Source organism: Ruditapes philippinarum, unplaced genomic scaffold (genome assembly GCF_026571515.1).
Source record: "Ruditapes philippinarum isolate M1 unplaced genomic scaffold, ASM2657151v2 ctg3999_1_1_1_1, whole genome shotgun sequence".
NCBI lineage: Eukaryota > Metazoa > Mollusca > Bivalvia > Venerida > Veneridae > Ruditapes > Ruditapes philippinarum.
This window is the reverse complement of record NW_026854622.1, coordinates 202615-225966: the sequence shown is the minus strand read 5'-3', so window position 1 is coordinate 225966 and position 23352 is coordinate 202615. Positions and strand designations below refer to the sequence as shown.

Here is a 23352-nt window from a genome sequence, read left to right as displayed (position 1 = left end):
CAGTGTTCCCGGGGCCCAGGGGGCCCTTTTCCCCAATGGGGCTTTAACCATTTTAACTATATTTTTCCAATTCCACTGTACAGGTGTTTTTTTCAACAAATATCAAAAAACGGCTTAACAAAAATGTATTTCTGTTACATTTTTACTCAATTCTTCTATTTTTAGATTTTCATTTTTCAACAGACAATAATCAAACCATTAATCACAAATCTATACATCCCTACATTTGAAATCTGCGTACAAATTGACTAACTAACTAAGCAACGAAACATAAACAAACATAATTATAAAGCCTTATGAATGTCCCATAATGGTAGTCTTGAAAATGAGATCATTCTGTTCTGTTCTGTTCTGTTCTGAAAGGTCTGGTGCAAATATTGACGATCAGGAAGTTAAGGGTATAAAACTTTAAAACTGTACACAATTTTAAGTGTATTTTATATCTGCTGAAAGTTTGATTATTTTGTTAGGAATTTTGATTCTATCAACATTATGAAAACTTTGCGAATAAATAAACACAATAGTTAATATGCATAAATAACAAAAAGAACACAACAATGCAAAAGCATAACGATTTTTCCTGTGTTTTACGCACCATACAAAAGCCAAATAGATCATGGGTCAAAATCGGTCCGCCTTAAGGACACTTACCTTGCATAGACTTATACAGGTAAAATTGTTTATATCAACAACTTGAAACTACATAACATAGAACTAAGACATTTAGTAAGCAGCATTGCCCAGGAAATATATAAATTGCCATAATGCATGTTCTGCCGACTGCAAGGTCACATTTGTTACATTGACTTGTTGAGAAAGTCAGACTTTAGAATGTCTCTTCACAAACTATAATTATCAGAACATAATAGTCTCATCTTGTGGTCCACTACAAAATTTCTTTTTCATGAATTATTCCACTAAGGCCAAAATTACCTTACATTTTCCACGGAAATGGGGGAAGCAGGAAGGGGCATTAAGAGGTGAACTTGTGATATGTATCCATTTTTTATGTCCTCTGTTTCACTATGAATCTCAAATAGGGTTATCTTTTTACTTTTGGAGCCCGTTTTTTTTTCCCGAAATTAGGGGGGGGGATAACATTTTTTGGCCCAAATTTAAAAAAAATGGGAATTTGGGGCCCCCAAAATTTGACCCTTTTAAAAACACCGGCAACCCTTTAATTGAAAAAGTTAAAAAATATGAATAGGGAAATTTGTCAGAGTATCAATGTTGGATGTGAGATTACTCAAAACTACCTGATTTGTTTTAAAAAAGGCGATGAAAAATGGACTAAAAGGTTTTTCTGAAATATTATACAATATGTAGGGCAAGCTTAATTATCAAAGTTTAATTTAGCACCTCAAACTCCCCATTTAAATGTAAAAATGACCATTTTTTTACATGAGTTCTCAAAGTATATACAAAAAGTTTTCCACAGAAATCCGTAACGTTTTCCAGGAACTCCGTGACAGTTATCATAAGAACTCCAAATCAAGTTATCATAAGAACTCCATCCTTCGTGTAACACTTCCTCTCCCGTGTTATTGTAGGCAAAAAAGCACGAGAAAATGGCATAATTCATGTTCTTTCATAAGTTACTGTATACACAATCTTATGAATGATATATTTCACATTCCATCACAAAGGTGCAGTAAGAAGAAATTTGGGAAAAATTTAACATTTCTGAATGTGATATTATTACAATTTTGCAAGTTGAGAGATTTTGTTGTTATTCCTGTTGATTCTTCATTTAAATGATTAAATGACATAACACCGTACTCAGCGCTTGAATATGAAATCAAGAAGCAAACCTGCTTTCCGAAAAATACATTTAGACAGAAATCATGGGTGATGGCTTATTTTAAAGAGTGGGCTCTTGGAGAAACGGGCAGGTAACTTACATTAAACGTTTTCCTTAATGCTTAAACAACCCTAGGGTTCAAGATATTGATTGGTTGTCCGGCTGAAGTTGAAAATATTTTACTTGACATATAGATTGGTGTTTTTGTTGTATGCTTTATATACATCCTGCATTGCCTTATTTACCTCATTCATGAACTGAAAAAATATTTCAAACATCCCTCTTAAGCCTTAAAGCATAGCATTGCCTTAGCGTTGCAAACACAGTCCAGTCACCGTTCGGAAACTCCACCCCCTGCCCACCAGTGGAATCCCCTCATCCCAAACCGAAAATGAATGAACATATACAGTGTCTGCTATTAAGAGTGAGCCGGGCATAATGCACAAGGCACAGTGCCTAAAATATTAGCACAAAAGCGGTCGTAAAATGCATAGGAACTCGAGAACGGGACCGCAGATTGCGGCGTATATTTTCGATCTTGTAACGGTTTTTAAATACGTTTCTGCTACATCTAAATATCTTTTAGTATTATCCGAGTGTATGGACTCAAAAAATATATTATCAATTGAACCCATTCTGTCTCTTTTAAAATTGGTCACATTTTACGGTATTATAAAAAAAGACAAGGAGTGACATCCGCCATTTGCCGCAACGTTTTCGGCATGAGTGTTTCCCCTTTGGCTACAATTGATTACTATTTTTTCAGAATTTTGTTCCCGTTATTTTTGTCAACTATCAGGTATCGTCCGGATATAACGTTAACGGTTTATTGTTTGTACACGTGTTGACATGTATAGGCGGCATTATAACGGGCGTATTCGTGTATTGATTTGTTAAAATGGAGAAAACAGACACTTTAGTAATATGGTCCAACTGATTTTGTCTAACTGAAAAAAGGAATATTTAAACATGAAATAAATAATATTTTAGGCACTCATCTCGTATTCATTACTCGAAAAATTAAAACAAAAATCAAGCATATCAAGGGGGGTAACTTACGCCGAACGTTGCGCCAAATGGCGGATGTCACTCCTTTCTTTTTTCAATATACCGTATATTTGACTGATTTTTAAATTAGCAGATTATATTTAATTGAGATTAGATAAATAAAGACCACCCGCTCGCATAATATGAAAAGATATTCAAAGGTCGGACAAACAATATGTAAAGCCGGTACGGATTCGGATTTATGCGCAATATGCGGCTCTGTTCCAGAGTTCCTATGGGATATATCAAACACTTTTAAACTACCCTGATTGGCCGAGAGAAAACAGCTGTGGTCTAAGTGTTTTTCCCAGCTAATCCGTAGGTACAAATAAACTTTTACAGTTACAGCTTCGGAAAATAAGCGCAATCTATTATGACAGGTAGTGCACATTGAAGATATAAGTGTGTTAGTGCTGTAAAATACCCAATTTTCCAAGTTGCGGATAACATCTATTGATTTCCAAAATGAAATCAAGTCATAATGCTCACTTATATTCCATAACTAATAGGTTAACTTGTTACCTACAAAAAATATTCCATTTTCTTTTTAAAGTTATTAAGTATTTTGTACTGAAGTCAAAATACTACTTTGTTTATATTCTACTTCTATATCAATCAATGAACTGTTATCAGGCATTGTGTATTTTTTAACCAAAATAGCTTTCCATATATTATTATTACCTATTTACGATCGTGTAAAAATAGTTCATTTGTTCTGTCTGTTTATATTGGTACAGTTCCTATTGTCCTGGCTTTGAGGATATAACTCTGTCTCAAATCCCAAGATTTTGATTGGCCAGTGTAAATTGTGTTACAATTTCTGACCAATCAAATACCTGAGGTCTGAATTTGAGCTTAGAGGATTTTTCATAACCTAACCTTGAACCCTGGAGAATGCAGAAATACGCGACACTTGTCTAATATTTGTTTTTCAGATATATGGTCCTAAGAAGATTATTTTATTTTAGACTTATTTATTTTTTAGACTTATTTTTTATTATTAGACTTTTATTTTCTTGTTATTTAGCGTGTAATAAACTTTATGCTTATTTCGATAAGATATTTTTCAGAAAAAAATATATATAAATATCTATATTCTATTTTCAGAATTGCCGGAGAGAGACTGTGACAAAATAATAAGTGGTAAGTGTGGTTTTAATGGAAAGCATTTTCTGCCTTATTATGCATTTGAAACAACATTTATAAAACATATTCATGTATTTAGCCGTTAACCCCAGAAAAATATGTCTCGACAAGCTATTTTATAATAGGGGTAGCTACATGTGATATCACGAACGCAATTAATACTTAATTAGTGTACGACAATAAGATATGATACCACTCGTTCTTTTAATAAACCTGAAGTTTTGCTTTCAATACTTAGTGTACGACAATAAGACTGTTTCTACGCACACATGACTTACTACAGATACGATAATATGGACCTTTTAAAGGGTATATAACTCATATGAAATATATCTATAAGAATACGTAACGGTAACATTATATTGTTTCCATAATACTAAAGGGTCGAGTCTTCTATTTTAAGGCAGTTTTAACATCATATTTGTCTCATACAAGCAGTTTGGAAGTTTCTCTTTATTTATAAAAATATTTTTTTTGCAGTAAATATATGTCTTTTAAAAGTTTAACATTTCAGCTACAACTTCAATGTGGCCATACCACGTGACTTTTCGGGTACGGAACACGCCGATTTTTCACCCGATTCAGGTTTTTTATTCATAACTTATTTATTTCTCAACCGGTTTTCATCAGATAAGGCGCAGAGTACCCGTAATTATATTGATTCAGCTTTCCACGGTATATCAAAATTCTGAAAGCCACTGAATGGTTTTTGAGAACATTCGAGTACAGTTTTCTTCTCATAGCCGAGGCCGAGGGGAACGGTACACACTCATTTGTCATAACAAGCGATTTCTATCAAGTCATATGTTTTTTGTCACTATTTCATAGAAAAAATACATGTTAAATCTGATATATTTACTATGTCCAATGTATCGAGTGAATGCAGTGATGTTTTAGCATATTTTCATAAAGTTATGTTGAAATGGTACGGAACACACTGTTATTGCAAAAGATACGGTACACACACAATTTCTGTCTTTGAAATAATTCTAAAATAAAATATATGAAAATTTAATTTAAATTATAATGTGAGTGTTATACATTTTATTAATTTAAACAAAAACCCTCGGACCTGTTTTGAAATGTATCATTATGCTTACTTTTAATGTTAATATGTATTTGTGCATTAAATTTTAAGAGATCAAGCTTAATATTTACAACCTCCATGTAATTGTCCTATTTAAAATCACCTTGGGTATGTGAAACACTTCGATGTTCGTTGCGTTTACAAAATGATTGTTCTATAGAAAAAAATGTTGTTATAATGCTGTGTTTATTGTTGTTTATTGTTGTTGTTTTTATTATTTCTTTTAGTATTAGTGAAGTGTAAGATATGTCTTTTTGCTTCATCCTGAAAAAATAAAACAAGGTCATGACCTAAATCGCTGAAAAATATCATTTCTTGATAACATTATAATAATTATATATTTATTATGTGAGATTATAAACCAATTTGTTTTTGTATAGTGCCACCAATGCTGTTTCCAGTCTTATAACTGTAGTAAATTGGCTATAAGGCTTATTGCAACACTGATATTCAATTCAAAGTTTATTTGGCTTAAACAATTAAAAAAAAACATTTGTTGCCTTAACTGGGATTTGAACTCGGGACATATCTCTTCCTAAACGTGCGTGTACAACCCCTCGACCACGAGGAAAATAGATCTATAAGATAACAGCCTGAAGAAAACCATATCATTCTAAATTAGGGTTTGTAACCCTTATTAATTTCGTTTAACACTGCTGTAAATAATCATGGAGCTTAATATTACATGTATATCTGTAAAGAATTACACAAAATTTGAAATCTTTAACCAATCGGGCACTACCTTTTCTCCCCCGAGAAGGCTTGAAAATTAATGCGCCTGTCATTTGACAATTTTGACGCTGTGATCCGCCCTCATTTTTCAGCGTTAGAGTACTTATAAAGGTAAGTAACCGCTTCGAGGAGTTCGGACTACTTTCTAAATTTTGCAAATAAGCATATCAGAGTCTCAAATTTCGCTACCACTATTTGTTTGTCTGACGACCCAAACAAATAAAAATGTAGTTGCCATGGCATAAATTTTTAATGTTTAAAGACATGAAGCTTTAAAAATAAATTTTAATTCAGGTAATATAGGTCATTTTTGGTTTGGTTTCACGGCTCACCAAAACTGACATGATCATGTGGCGACTTTCCAGTTTTACAAGTGCCCCTTTGGGTATAAATAAAGGTACTAACGGGCACCTGAGTAGAACGACCGACGTTCTGTACGGTAGTTAGAAAACTTTCTCACATAAAAATCGAAACATCGAAGTCACCTGTGGTCTCGTGCCTACTTCATGTAGTATATAAAACAGAACGCAGCCTCCAAAATCCATAGCATTTGATTGACAAAATGGGTATTATTAAAATATCATTTTATTTTTAACACAAACACGCAAACACACTTATCCATGAACTCATTTTTTAAAGCTTCTTTAAATGAAAGTCAAAGATAGGCATAATTTTACCAAAATTTCTTACATGTATATGTAACAAAATTACCTTGTATAAACTACGTTACGTTATATTACAGGCCTTGTTCCCATATGGGTTCTTCAAATTATCCGGCTTTTAATTTTGATTGCACGTAAAACTGCGGAATATCTTTGTCCATATGTAGATAATTTGATAATTTAAATACATGCAGTTAGTTTGGGACCCTGGCAGATGATTCATACCAAATATCATGTGGCAGAAAAATACTTTAAACTTTCCGTGATTTAAAAAATCCACTTGCATCAAAAGCAGCGTTTTTTCTCCAAATTCGATTTTGCAAGGAACATATATTTCCAACTTACTCATAACTTCTTGTTTGTTTTTTTATATTCATACTCGGTTTAGACAGTCATTTATATATTCGAACAAATAAATTAAATGAAAGAATAACCACACATAACAGATGTCCATGAATTTCACAATTCGTTTTGTAATCCGAAAAAATATACATAATTATTTCAAATAAAAAACAAAACGAACAAAATTTTGAATGTCTTCCGTATCCCTCACTGAAATATTAACACTTTATAGCCAAATATTAATTGCTCAACATTTAAAATCGAATAATGCGCGACGTACTCTCAAAATGTTCTTTTATTTTTTGAATAATCATGTTTACACCAAACTGTAAGCATAATGATACATTGCAAAAAAGGTCCCATGGGTCTCGTTTAAATTTTATTTAATAAAATGTATAACTATGAAAAAAAATCACTCACATTATAATTTAAATTAAATTTTCATATATTTTATTTAAGAATTATTTCAAAGACAGAAATTATGTGTGTACCGTATCTTTTGAAATAACAGTGTGCTCCGTACCATTTCAACATAACTTTATGAAAATATGCTAAAACATCACTGCATTCACCCGATACATTGGACATAGTAAATATATCAGATTTAACATGTATTTTTCTATGAAATAGTGACCAAAAACATATGACTTGCTAGAAATCGCTCGTTATGACAAATGAGTGTGTACCGTTCCCCTCGGCCTCGGCTATGAGAAGAAAACTGTACTCGAATGTTCTCAAAAACCATTCAGTGGTTTTCAGAATTTTGATTTACCGTGGAAAGCTGATATAATTACGGGTACTCTGCGCCTTATCTCATGAAAATCGGTTGAGTAATAAATAAGTTATGAATAAAAAACATACCTGAATCGGGTGAAAAACCGGCGTGTTCCGTACCCGAAAAGTCACGTGGTATGGCCACATTGAACTTTGTCAAATGTCGTGTTATAAACCCCGTACGCCTAAAGCACTGTTCACATGTTGTCTTCAAGATGGTCACATTAAAAGACTTTCGCTACACGCATAAAAATGTGACTAGGCGTGTAAAATTTTGGCAATACGCTTAAATTTAATTTTCTGACACGATTATGTCTATATTACGCCTTAAATACTGTTTCTTCGTGTATAAGACTGTCAACATTACGATTTTAAGGCTGTTTGCCTTTCAGACTGTTTCTTTACCTTTTAGACTGTCAACATTACGACTTTAAGTTAATATATACTGTTTCTTCGCATATAATACTGTCAACATTCGCCTTTAAGACTGTTTCTTCGCCTATTAGACTGTCATCTTTACGACTGTTTCTTCGCCAATCAGAATGGCAACATACACCTTTATGACTTAAGACTGTCAACATTACGCCTTTAAGATTGTTTCTTCGCACATAAGACTATTCGTTCGCCTATAAGACTGTTAACATCACGCCATTATTTTAGACTCTTTCTTCACCTATACGACTGTCAACATTACGCCTTTAAGACTGTTTCTTCGCCTATAGAACTGTCAACATACCGCCTTTAAGACTTTTCTTCACCTGTAAGACTGTCAACATTACGCCTTTAAGACTTTTCTTTGCCTATAAGACTGCCAACTTTACGCCTTTAAGACTTTTCTTTGCCTATAAGACTGCCAACTTTACGCTTTAAAAACTTTTCTCCGCCTATTAGACTGTCAACATAACGCCTTAAAGACTTTTCTTCGCCTATAAGACTGTCAACATTACGCCTTTAAGACTTTTCTTCGCCTATAGGACTGCCAACTTTACGCTTTAAAAACTTTTCTTCGCCTATTAGACTGTCAACATAACGCCTTAAAGACCTTTCTTCACCTGTAAGATTGTAAATATTGCGCCTTTAAGACTGTTTCTTCGCCTATAAGACTGTCAACATGACGCCTTTAAGATCATTTCTTCACCTTTAAAACTGTAAACATTAACATTGTATTTTCGCCTAAACATTGTTTACATCGCTACAACAACATGATATATTATGGTGGCTAATGTTAGTTTTACGCCTATACAAGTAGTAGAAATGATTCACTAGCAATTATTACTAACAGTTTATAAATAAATGCATTTATAAATGTACATGTATACTTAATTTCATCGAGAGTAACTGTTCAGCGAAACTCAACAGAGCCTCGTTACCACCTTAAACATGTACCCTCAAGCTAAATATACTGGTCTGTGTCGGCAGCCGGTGTTTGATTCTTTTTCTTTAATATTTCAAATTATGATATTTTGAACCGAAATGATTACAAAATCTATTTTTGCGACGGACGCGCCCTCAGGCGCGTTCAGAGCTAAGTCATCTACACATGGGATTTCGTTGGCTACACTCGCGCAATGTGTCCTAAACCGATTAACAGCCCAAGAAATAGTACATGAATTTGATCCTTCAAAACGCCCATACTTTGTCTGGATATCTTAATGTCTTCCATATTTAGCCTTTTCAATTTCAAATTAAGTTATCCAAGTTAAAATATGAACGTATATTATTGATAAAAACGTTGTAGTCCCGTAGTATTATTGCGCAATATGCAAATTACTGCTGAAACGATTTACCGCTGTCGAAAAAGTAGGACAGCAAATTATACTACAATAAAGGTGTAACCTCTGAGTTCCAAGACAATATTAGTAGGAAATAAATATTTCTACATTATACAAAACATTATTATTAACAAATCAAAAGTTTTTCGTGACTCTAGGATAACTCGCGCATTAATAAAAGAAGAACTACTTTCGTGACTCATACCGCGGGTTTAGCTGAATATTCAGCAGTTATTAATATATAAGATTCAGTACAACAGTTAGTATAAATAATCTTTTTTGGAAAATGAATGTAAGAAGAGAGTTTTTCAACACTTTACCGCCAAGTAGTCTTTCATGATAAGGAAGTTATAATATCAGTTCTACTTCCGATTCTTGTGGTTTGTTTACATATTTTTCTAGGTCATGATATGAATTAACCTTCGCTATTCTAAAAATAGATTCTGCTTCACCTGTTCTGATTTTTGGACAGGCGATTATGGAGTACACGTTATACATGTAATTAATAAACCAGCGGATTACATGCAATACTTTTAGAAATTCTATACAATTGTAAGAAGCAAACAAGTTGAAAATGGAATTTAGTGTGAAATTGAAAAGGACAACTAAACATTGTAGTGCTTAAGTGACATTTAAAATAAAATAAAAACGATGTGCTCTGGCCTCTACATCTTTACCTTGTAAATAAAAAAAATCTAAAAAATACACTATTAATTGCTGATGATTTTAACCAATTTTTTTTTAATGAGACATTATCCAAGAGAAATAAAAATACAAATGACTTATATTTTATTGTCTATATGCCCACTATGATATAACACGAAGCAATTCTAAATAGCATTCTCAAATGTATAATGTATTATGTTTGAAGTTTATTTGCCTGGATTTATTTTAGAAATATTTCGTTGACAGATTTTTTTCTATTTACATATCATTTCTTAGAATAAATCGATGAGGACACTGATTTACAAGTTTGACCAGAGTTTTTAGGCATGAATTTCATTCTGTATTTAAGTGCTTGAAAGTAGAAAATCTGAATTATATCAGTTTGGGACACAAAATATATTGCTCTACAAATCTCGAACTTGTATGGAACAAATTTTCTCTGTTATATATTTTGTGTTTTGTTTTTGTTTAAAAGAAGCCTAAATGTCTCTCCGGTTGCATGTCCGTCGCATTCAGTGCTGCAGCACTTTGATTTTCTTTTAACAATCGTTTTTATAGAAGCGTATGAATTACAACTTCAATCATAGCGGCGAAATGACGTCATCATAAGAACGCAGTTAACACATTCTTAAAGAGCGCGTGGGAATGACCTCTATAAACACGCGACTTGTCTTACATGTCAGACAGGTTTTTCTAACACCGGTGAAATAATGTCTGATATGCAAGACTAATTTGTATATGGTTGAAAAAAGAAAGTAATTGTAAACAAAACACACATATACACGTGCACTGTGCTTTTAGGATAATTATTTAGTGACGCGGTGGTCAAGTTCACTATAACACTGTAAAACCGTTATCATATTGTGTTTATTATCTTAATTCAAGCAGGCTTGCCATATAAGTAAATGTTAGTGTTCATCCGTGCTGTTCTACAGAAATTAGAAACTTCGACGGGAGCGATAGCGACAGGAGAATGTTTCTAATTTCTGTAGAACAGCACGGATGAATACTAACATATTTAGTGTCAAACTTTATTTGGCCTCATAATCACTCACTTTATTACGTCACTATGCCGTTCTATGAAGTACTTTGAAAAATAGAAGTCGACTAAGAAAGGACTTCGATATAGTATCGGTTTTTGTTCTTCTATGAAAATTAACGCACAGAATTTTAAAAAAATACAGCGTTTTCGTTAGATGACAAATAAAGTTGGACACTAAATCAAAATATCGACAAATTTACCAACTGTCGGCGTAAAGCAGTCGGTAAGGTCACGGATGAGAATCGCACCGTTCGTTACCCAAACGAAGATATTCTATGTAGTATGTACTGATGTAGAAGAAATTCAGATAAGTTTGGCATGAGTGGATTGAAAAATTCACATTGCCTTAGATTTAGACAGGACAAATGAAAATCCACCAAGTAGAAAAATGCGCCGTACGTTATCACTGATATGTTTTTGCGCCATACGTTTCCGGAAAATGTCTCGATATTAATATTTACAGTGGTTAATCTAGCCAGAATGAATGCTTATATGACGAGATATTTTAACTTTTTAAAGTAAGTGATTTCATTTAATATACAAATATGTGAAAGAAACATCGAATTTGAGAGAAGAAGCCGTACGTTATCACGATCATACCGGTTAAACATTATCTCGCTTGGAATCTGGTGACGCGCATTTCAGATAAAGTTCGGGACGGGAAATAAAATCCTGTGTGCCCGGAAAATTGTGGAGAAGGTTATTATATGTACCTTTACACAAAAACATCACGAATTTCAGAGAAAAAAAGGAAAAATTTACTTTTCGGCTGCATCCGCCATCTTGTTTGTTTGGGTAACGAACGGCGTGATTTTCCACCGTGAGGTTGTCTGGTGAATTTCTAGTTACATATCAATGCAGGACAGACAGGTTCGGTCCCAAAAATATTTCTATATCATTATCAATCGAGTAAGTATGTCTTGTATTTTTTGCCTTGTAAAGTTTTTAAGTGAGGTGTTATTTTCTATCAAATTCTCATTTCACTTTTGTTTTTAAATGATGCCATATTTAGCAAGTTGGTGCAATATTATACGGAATGCATACACGTACATAATTTTTATGCCCCCGGGCATATAGTAATTGGTCCGTCCGTCCGTCTGTCCGTCCGTCCATCTGTCCGAACGAGGTTAACATAGAACGGCAAGTTGGATTTTTCTTAAGTTCTACCTGTACCAGTGGCTTCATGATTTACACACTTACTTAACCATACAAAGTATATGATCTGGGCAAGTTACATAACTATGGCTTCCATTTGCACCAAGGTATGGCCCTTTTCAGCACATAGAAAATGAATAATGGTTAACCTAAACCGGCAAGTTGGAAATATCTTATGTTTTATCTGAAATTATGGCTTAATAATTTTCAAACTTACTTATCAATACAATATACATGATATTGCCAAGTTATATAAATGTGCCATCCATTTCCCCAGTATTTTCCCTTTTTATCACTTTGAAAATAGGGCCTTGTATGGTTAACCTATTCCGTCAAGTTGAATTTATCAAATATTTCACCTAATTACTTAATTTATTTAATGATATCTTTCATATTTGGTAGGTGAATACCTTTAACGGTCTTCTAATTTTTTGTGGCGTTAGGCGTCTCTAGGTCAAGGTCAAGGTCACTTGTCTAAAATATAAATCTAAACATTTCTGCTCATACAGCCTTTATTTTTAAGTTAATGTCTTTCATGTTTATAATAGTCATACCAAGGGAGGTCCTCTTCCTTTTCCTTTAGTAAAGGGTCATTTGGGTCAAGGTCACCAATGTCAAAAATAGATTTTTTACACTTTTACAGGTGTATTAACTCTATTCTATCGGCAGATGTCTTGTATATTTTGTACGAACATAAAATTGAGGTATTCTAATTTGGATGGAGTTAGGGTCAGTTTGGTCAAGGTCACCGGTGCTAAAAATAGATTTTTACACTTTTGCTCATACAGCCTTTATTTATTGACAGATTTGTATTATAATTGGTAGGAAGATAACTTACATGGTATTCTTCCTTTAGATGGAGTTAGGGGTCAGTTGGGAAGGTCAACAGTGCTAAAAATAGATTTTTACATTTTTGCCCATACAGCCTTTATACATTGACAGATTTATTTCATATTTGGTAGGAAAATAAGTTGCATGATATTCTTCCTTTGGATGGAGTTAGGGGTCAGTTGGTACAAGGTCCTCCATACAAATTAGCTACTTCACTCTCTAAAGTTAAATTATTGACAACATTGAGCGCGGGGGCATTTGTGTTTATCAAACACAGATTCTTGTTTGAAACTGTAGTTAAGTTGGCACGAAATACTTATGCACTGCAAAAGTCGTATGATTACTACATACTACACACAACATAGGATACAAATAATTATTTCCGGTATATCATAATCATTCGATATTATAAAAACGGTCTTCATATTCTAATTAATTTGCATCTAATGTAAAATTTAAACAAATAGGGAAAGAAAAAAGCAAAATAGATAAGACAACTTGTGAGGCTCGAACTCTATTGACTTTACCAACTTTGCCATCGAGCCATTTCAAATTCTATTTCATATATTGTATCCTATTCGCTTCTAAACACTCTGTTTTACCTATTTAGACAAAGGTTGTAAATGTTTCTGTACACAAAAATGCAACGTCACTCTCACATTATCATAACAGCACAGTTTGTTTCAGTTATAATAATGAGTATGATTTATATATATTTTTTTCACTGCAGATGATGCTGATAATTATGGCATAGAATTTATAGTACCAAATTCTACAAAAATATTTCTAACAAACGCTAGTCCTTTTGATGTTCGTGCTCAAGTTTATGACAGAGATGGGACTCTACAAGGAGGATATTCTTTGGTTCCTTCTAACAATACAATAATGATTGAGCCCGCTCAAAGTGATGTAAGTATTGTTCTTTGTGATTTAATATAGTATGTATGAAAACAAATGGTGTTTTACAGTTGTGCACACGTACGCAATTTTAACCGCCAGTGCGCAGTCACACACATTCAGCAATTTCATATATTTAAACGAGATTAAAAAAATATAGAAACACATATGTTGGTATTGCATACTAGACAACGCTTTTTAGATTGTGATGCATAAAAAGAAATCAAAGAACCTGAAAAGTAAAAATAAGGTAACATTAAAATTGTGTTTGTTTTGTTTATTTTGCGGTGCACCAACACAATTTAGGCTAACTTCGGATGTTCCAAACTTAAAGCAACATCAGATGTCAAAATCATAATACCTGCTGAAGCAAAGAGATGCATAGACTCCAGTAACTCGAACTCATTTAATCGTACAATCACGCGTTGATAAACAGTGGCTGCAATTCTAATGCCTCAACACTAAAAGGCAACCACTCAGCTACTTAACAAAATGTTTACAACACATCCTAACACATAATTAGACTTTTGCAGTTTTTTTTGTGGTGACAGATGAATCATTAGCATGCGTAGTTTTTAATGAAACTTGATTATTATGTATACAAACAACGTATGTTTGTCAGGGACAAAATTTGTTATCAGATGCAATTATCAGTATTAGAAAAATGTGCAGCCTAACCTGTCCCCAGCTGGGTGCCCAATGTCTCATGATTAGAACCCGAACCCGGGGTCATCGGAATACGGTTCCGCGGCTCTAACGACTGAGCTTTGCGGCTGCTTGCATATTTTCTCATCGAATAAGTGAGCAGTTTAATACCGTGACATAATATGTACCGTCACGTATAATTTTGTATACTTAAATGTTATTTTCAGATAACAGGCTTAATTACCTTTTGAAAAAAAAGAAAAGAAAAAAAGACCCATTTAGTTTTTGAGACGCATCTGCATGTTTTTGCAATTGGACGGCATTATTTACTTTTACAAATTGATGAAAGAAAACATTGTAATATTGTAATTAATAAAGAAATTTATATAGAACGTAATCGGTTACTTTTAATAATCACACGATTGCGAGTACATGGAGGAGTGCCGTGATAATCACACGTATGGTCTTTTTGTGGTCGTGACTCGCGCCTCTCTCGAAACTCTTATTTGAAGCTAGGGCTGCATAGGCCCTAGTATTGCATGGTTTTAGAGTGGCACTTGATGTGGGATTTCTTTGGCGGGCGAGCACTGTACATATATAATCTTGTCATTTAGAGCTTGAAATAACCCAGTATAAAATAATTACCTTTTTTCTGACCTTTAAAAATGTTAAATTCGTCTCCTGTCATTGAGGTATGGGTTTGTTTTAATATGTAAACGTTTTATTCAAATGTAGATATATGTAAATATGTTAGAAAAACATTGACGTAAATAAAATATGAGTAAATTTTAACCATGATTTTCAGGTAATATTCATTAAAGCTACAGCTGAAATTTCAGTTTACGCGGTGCAATCAAATTATGGCTATTCTGTTATCCCTGTAGATGTTCTTGGTCCTAATTACGTGTACCACAACATTACAAATGGTGAGTATTTGAACATTAAATACTTTGAGTGATACTGTGCAGAGAGCAATTTTTAACAGTGGTTGATTATAGAATTTAAAATTCGCCTATAACAATATGATATTTGATTGTTTATTTATTAACAAAATGAAAAGCATGGTAAGTTTACGTCGCCGCAGCATTTGTCAGGCGGTGGCATAGAGCGATTTACCACAGTGTATGTGTGTGTAAAGCCCCAGTTAACGATCACCAGTGACAACTGGTCGCGGACAATCTTTAAAACGTCTTACGACTGTCATCGGTGATATTCGATAGTCGCAGGTTATCTTATTTAGGTCCCACGACCAATTTCAGTCGTACAGAGGTTTTTGAGCTTGCACAAAACCTCTCTGCGATCAAACAGGTTGCTAGTGATCTTATAAGGTCTAAGGAAGTCGCACGATCGTCGCTCGAAAGTGCGACAATCTTACGACAGTCTTTACAAATTGCCACTTGTCACTGATAATCTTGAGTAGTCTTTAGTAATCGTATGATGGTCGTACGACATGACTATTCTTAGTTTTCTTTAGACTGATAGGCTGCCAGGCTGCTAGACTGCCAACTTCACTTCATGCTGCTAGGCGGCTGCTAGGCTGCCAACTTCAGGCTGCTAGGCTGTTAGAATGCCAACTTCAAGCTGCTAGGCTGCCAAATTCAGGCCGCTAGGCTGCCAACTTCACTTCATGCTGCTAGGCGGCTGCTAGGCTGCCATTTACACTTGATTTTGTGATTTACATCGTTAGAATACCAGGATCATTACTAGATAACAAATGTTCTAAATTTGTTCCAGTAAGTTACATATTTCTAGATCAAGCGGAGTCACCATGATCATACTTTCAGACATATCCATTAAAAGATGTGTGTTTTTTTATTTTTGTTTTGGGATTTTTCTTTTGGGATAATGCCTATAGGACGGTGATAGATATCTAATGCGATGAGGTACAAAGGGATCAGTTACAAAACTTGCGAGGATATTATTTATAATTTTATCTTGAAAAAACAAACAAACAAAAGATCGGTAACCAAACAAGATGTTCTGGTGACATATGTATAGTCTGCAATAGTTTAATGCATGTTATATGAAGTTATTAATTTTTATATCTCTGATTATTTTGATGAGGCAAATTGTAGTGAAAGTTTCCTGAAATGAATGTTTGTTTCATATGCTCTATCAGCGCTTTCTTTTCATAGTGACTAATACGTAGTTATTGCTAGCGTTCGGAGGTTAACAAATTCACCGATTAAAGATTTTTACTTTTTCTGTGTGATGTCAATCCAGAGAGTCGCTGGATCGGTTAAAGATAAATCATCATCACGGACTGTCCCAATTTTGACATCACCAACAGCTCTATTACATCGAACACAGCGTAAATGAGTTCTTAAACTTGGTATTTTAGTTTCATGGTTTTCATTATGAGGTGCTTTTATGAGAAAATAATAAGATCATGAGGTTGTTATTTAATTTCTAGTATGTCTATAGCCTAAGGGGAGAGGCTTTGTATATTAAGGTGCATAATGCTTGTGTTTTTCTGAATGCTGTCATCACAGTCCTTATGACGAGATGTTTCGAAAGGCGATGTTTTCAGTAAACTGAGATTGGGGGTAAACGTATTATGATGTATACATTCTTATACTAGCATTTTGCACTAAAGTCTTGCTTATTTCCCTTCTGTACATGTAGTTGTTATATTTTCCCTATCTATTTTACAGAGGAGTGTACGTCCTATTCATTCGCAGAATATTCTGCACAAAAGACTGTTATAGAGACAACACCTTTTGAAGGTAATAACAGTTTGTTCTAAGACTTACATTTTACCGGTGTTCGAACATATATTTTTTAACATAAATGATATACTTTTTTATCTTCTTCGGTAATTCTAAGTAAATGCTTATATAATTAGTTCTGTTTCACATTTAATACATGTAATATTATCATACTCACTGCTTTTTTTTGAAAATTACAATAATCTAGGCGATTTAATGTTCAAAATCATCATTCATTTTTCGGCGCCATTTGTCTTAAACTGTTCAACCAAACAAAACAACACCTAACCGTATAATGGTTTATATTTTGAAATATTATTGTTTATCTTTGGGGATAATAACCAATTCCAACAAAACAAATAAAGGATCTTCATTTTCTTTTCTTTAAATACGGAATTTATTTTCATCAAGACTTAGTGGTATATAAAGTAATATTTCAAGAGTCACTGTAGCTACAAGTGAAATATCATGATTTTCTTACCACGAGATGAAAATGGAAAAAAAATGATAATAGAAAAAAATGGAATTTTCTGTTTATTAAATAATTTTTCCATGTATTTACCTAACGGTTTGAATGATGGCTGAGTTTTAGAGGACAAACGTCCGACAAGAACCCGGAGTAAATACGGAAAATATGTTTTATTGCACTGAAAAAAAGTTTACAGTGAAATTTATAAGAAAATTGAAAATATTCATTTTATTTTAACACAATTTCTTAATTATATTTAACCTTTTACCCCAGGAGCATATTGCGAAAAATGGCCGTTTTCATTGAAAAGCCTCCTGTAACAAGTTCAAACTGCTATGAAACTGTGAAAAATGCTTCAATACTAATGAAACTTGGCACAAATGTTGACTACACCATAGCCTCTGTAACATCATGCTCAATGGTAAATTTCCTGTTACCATGGCAACGGGGGGACGTCTCAAAATTGCCAAAAACCACTATTTTGCATTGTTTTTTTTTTTCATCAAAACTGATTTCAAAGTGCTGCAACTTCTCAATGAATTGAGATAGAGTAAAAGGCTTTTCAGCGTCGGTTACTAGTTACCCTAAGATCGACCTGAGGCCATTTTTAGCCTGTCACATGTCCAAAATTTTCTTGGAGATGAGGGGGACTCCGCCCCCCTTCAAACCCCCCAAACAGAAGGGGGCACATCCCTCTTCTGGCAACCCCCTGATGTAATATTTGGATGGGGGACGGCGCCGAAAAAGTGGTCACTTTTTTAACAACATTTCTCAAACGAAAAACAGTGTTTGGGGCCTAAATAGGGCATTGTTTCACTGTTTGAGGCCTCAAAAATGGGGGGGGGACAAAAAGCCGTCGAAACACGCTTATATAAGGGAAAAGGTTAATTTTTATGTAAATGTATATAAGTTTAAAGATATTTCTATAGTACACACAGCAATAATTTATCGGCTTGAAAAATTTCTTAATAGACAAGGTCAATACCGGTGAAGGTAGGAAAGGTTCACTCAAGTAATGCATGATTTAAGCGTTATTATATTGAATGAACCCGAAAACACCATCGAAGAAATCCTATTTGTTAAAACGTCTTTTAATAGCATCTATTGACACGTTTTGATTATATAAGCCTTTTGTATAGAACAAAATGATTATCTATTTCTAAGGAAACAAAATACTAATTGACTAAAGTGTTCATAGAACTGATGGGATCATCAAAAATGTTGATTCATGAACATAGTGCATAAGGGGATATTTATGCGTCACAAAATTTTTTCTAATTGCAAAAAGTGGACTTTTTGTGTGCGGAAATATTTGCAAAAATATGTTTTTAAATTCAATGCTGTTTTGTTTTTCAGTGATATCATTTATTAAGCAGGTACTTGTTAGGAATATGCTGTTATTGTAACCGTTCTATTCAGTTGTTAAATACATTTATCATTTATATAATTGTTTGAAATATATATTTTTAGTCTGATAAAGAACCTGATGACAAATTTTCTTTGTCATATTTTGAAATATTTTTTTTGCTATATATATTATTTACACGTATTTTGTTTCAATAAAACATTTGTGATTAATTATGACCAAACTTTTAAACAAACAAGCAATGTGAAATAAAATCTCACTACCTGAACAGTCAATCTTATTCATGAAAGATGCTGTATAAAAACGTGTTTTTAAATTATAGAAGAAAGTCTGTTGCGCGATCAAATATTTGCAAATAATATCAATTAACAAAAATTGCAAATATTTCCACGGCGCAAAATTAACCACTTTAAAAGTATCCTTTTCATTGTTATCTCATGTCTGGTCTGTAATTATCTTTCTTCATCATTTTAGTAACTTCAGCAGATCAATACCTGTTCCAAGAAGGTCGTCCACGCGCTGTGTTTTGCGGTACAAGCAATTATTTTGTTCAGATTCCACCTCGCGAGAGTCTTGGAACTCATCATTTCATTCCACAATTAGTCATTGAAGCAAATGAAGAGGCAAAGATCCGTCTTGTTGCCAGCGAGGACAGTACAGTTGTAACAATACGCGGGAATTATGATAATCTAGACACAATCGAACTTAATGGAGATGGTTATACACGGGAAGTTGTTCCAAATATGGTATGTTCATCAGTAAATAATATTAAACTGTTATTTCTTTTTGCATTTACATTTGTATCACTTTAGAAAATAAAAATTCATGGAAATATTATACGAACTATGTTTAGTGCAATAATGCTTGTGCATGAATAGGTTCAATCACACCGAGCCTGTCCTCATTTTCAGTATTTCTCTATTTTATAATCTAACTCGTCCGGGCTTTGTCTTGTCCCCTTTACTGCTTTTGTTTGGTGTCCTGCTGGGCTCCTTGCAGGTGGTACCGTGTTGCTGGAACGTATGACGGTTGCGTTCATTGAACGCCGCCTTTCATTATTGATCTAGTTTTTTATGTTTTATATGATCTTAAAGCTCCGTTTTAGAAATCATATACTCTGTTTTAATCAAAGTCCAGTCATTTTTGAAAACAGGACACTCATAACTTTGATTATTTTTGTCCCCGCTAAAAATTTTTTGTTCATTTTTAAAAGTAATTATATGAAAGATATGTTTAAATCAATATTTTTTTTTATCCTTACCTGAAAATAATCCATTTCTTTAAAAATATTTATATTGAAACAAAGTCTGGAAGACTATCAGGACTTTAAAAGCACATATACCCCGTAAATCCGTATTTTCATAAAAAATAAAAATGTCAAAAACATGACTTAAATAATGTTTAGATAATAGGATTAAGTGCTTATTAGATGATTTCGACTCCAATCAGAACGCTGAGCATGCATTAGTGTCGTAAAGTTACCAAAATGTGAACAAATTGGTATTTGACATCATAACAAACTACTTATTCATTATTATTCTCTAATTGCCAACAGAACTAAAGATGCAAAAGAAAAGTCATGTATATAGCAAATAAGTAATATGTTTTGGAAACTTAACAAGATACCAACAATTAATAGTTTGTTTTGAAATAAAAAAAGATATTTCTGAGACATCATAGGCCTCTTAGTAAAGGGGATGTGTTGGATTCATGGTCAAATTTAATATGATGCTCAAATAAAGATTTATCAATACTAAAAGTTCCAGAAGCATTATTTGTAAAGATATTACCGAGTTAACATGTTATGTAAATAAAGGGAGGTAACTAAAAAATTATTTTCTATAAAGTCAAGTCCATTTTTTAAATAAGAAGGGAATGCATATACATTTGTATTTTAATGATTACATATATAATAATGCATATTAGCATTTGAAATACATATTTAACATATTTCTAGATGTTTAAAAATTGGTTTAGAAGAATAATTATATACATTATAAAATTTCACACAAGTGTTGTAACACAAGTGTTGTTACATCCTTAATTACAACATACAGGATCTTTAAAGTATTTGTTTATCTATATATCTATATATCTAACGTATAAAGTCACTTATAGTCACTACACTTCGAATGTAAAATTTTTAGTTCATATAAAAACGACGTGTACAGTCACATAAGTCCCTTTGTCTTAGCATAATATATCAACAGTTTGTTTTATTCTCAGGTGTACAACATTTCATCAACGAAACCTATTTTAGTGCTACTCCAGATAACAGATTATCTCTGGACGTCTGTAATTGCTATCCCTCCAGTGAGACAATATAAAACAAAGCACAATTTTCATAACTTGTATATCGACCAGACGTTTCAACCACAGTCAAGGTAAGATTCCATTATCTAGATAAAGTTAGTTGCAATTTGCGGCTTTTGGAAAAAGCGGCTAAAGCCATATCCCAAACCCCATCAGAATTGACCCATCTTTTATCTTTGTTTGATCTATGAAGCCACTAAATTTGGTTAAATAACGGGGTTATGAAACCTCACTCCAGCGGGTAGTGGTTTTTGACTAAAGGATTGCTGACCATTCTCCTACTAGGAACCTAATCAAAAATCCTATGTTTTACAAATTTATGGTTTTTTAAAAATTTTCGCACAATTCTCAAAAGTATTTTAAAGATTTAAATTTTTCACCGTGTAGTTTTGATTTATTAGATTTTAAATACATGGGTTTTCATATTCGATATTAGTTTTAGCACATTTATAAAAAATACATTTTATTATACTTTTCAAAAAACCCCTTTTTTTAAAAAAGGGGATATAGAGTTCATATTGATTAAAGAAAAGAGAAAACAGAGAAAAGAAGTTGATATTTCTGGGGTTTGAACCCTCGGTCTAAAGTTTCAATGCAAGTGGCATTAATTCAAGCCTATTTGAAAACTATTCAAAGCGGAGGTAATGCATAAGGAATGTCGAAACTAAAAACGCATGGCAAGTTTGCTCGGCAGAATATTGATTTATATTATATTTGATGGCTTTGTTGATTTAATTCATAATGACTTTATAATTATTTTGTTTCCTATCCATATGTTTAAATAAGTGAAACAATACGTTCAAATAGTTCCAAATAGTTTCATGTTAAGATCTAGCTGTAAATATCAGTAAGTAGTAAATACACCGCCTTAAAGTTCACAAATATCCTAACATAGGTCACAATATGCCCATATTTCGTGTAGTCAGTATAGTCAGCTCGATCTTGCAAACGCCATACACAATTATTATATATTATATTATTTATATATATAATAATGAAAAAAAGATACACGGATTGTTAATATGCATACATTTTTTAAACCTTTAATACATAGAGGATATTTGTTTGCTTGTGTTTAAGATGAAATTTTATTTCATTGAGTGGGCTTATAAAACAGTATTCTCACGAGTTGCGTAGCCACGAGTGATAATACTGTTTTTAAAGTTCACGAGATGAAATGAAATTACAATTTACACAATAAACAAACACATTTTATTTTTTATTTTAGTCTTAACAACAAGTTAAAACGAAATTTCTTTTATATTTATTTTAAATATTAAAATCTGTTTTACCCACTGGTAGCCTCTATTAGTAGAATTTCTCATAAAATACAAGAAGTCTTGGGCTTCAAAATAAGTTCAACAATCAATTTAAGGTGGCGATGATATCATTCATTTTATTAGAAAATATGAATAATTGTTTGTTTTAATAATAAAAACAAACAAATGTAGTAAAAGAAAAAGTCACACAATCCGACCTTATTTCCGTTACTCACAGATAATTTATATTATACCTGGCTTTGTGAAATGTAAGAGGCCGCCATTTTTAAAAGTCGTGTATTTCACTGGAGGAAAATAATTGTGTTTGATTCAGTAGGATATCATTTGGATTTGTTAGTCATATATCATTTTAAAAGAAAGAAAACTTTTTTTGAGGATTATTACAGACAATAAATAAGTGTTGACAGATGTGTAAACATTCAAAAGGCGGCTATGAAATTGGAAACAGACTGCCTTACGAACGCTAGGTTGTTTATTTATTCTTCGGGCTGGTGGCTGCCATTGCTTTTCAAGTTTTTATATGGCATTAGGCACTTATTGCTTGTATGATACTTAAATATGCCCAAATGTCATCAAGAGCAGTTTTGCATGTAGAAGGAATTGTATTTTTCAGACTG

General features: G+C 33.0%; 1 protein-coding gene across 1 annotated transcript; it reads left to right on the top strand.

Annotated features, from left to right (window-relative positions):
• The first annotated feature begins 3953 nt into the window (after positions 1-3953).
• On the top strand, positions 3954-21546 carry LOC132740612 (uncharacterized). Its single transcript, XM_060728556.1, has 6 exons — positions 3954-3991; positions 13788-13966; positions 15405-15525; positions 17254-17325; positions 19617-19888; positions 21369-21546. Exons 2-6 carry the CDS (start codon positions 13943-13945, stop codon positions 21528-21530), a joined length of 651 nt encoding a protein of 216 aa, XP_060584539.1. The 5' UTR covers positions 3954-3991; positions 13788-13942; the 3' UTR covers positions 21531-21546.
• Positions 21547-23352: the final 1806 nt, after the last annotated feature.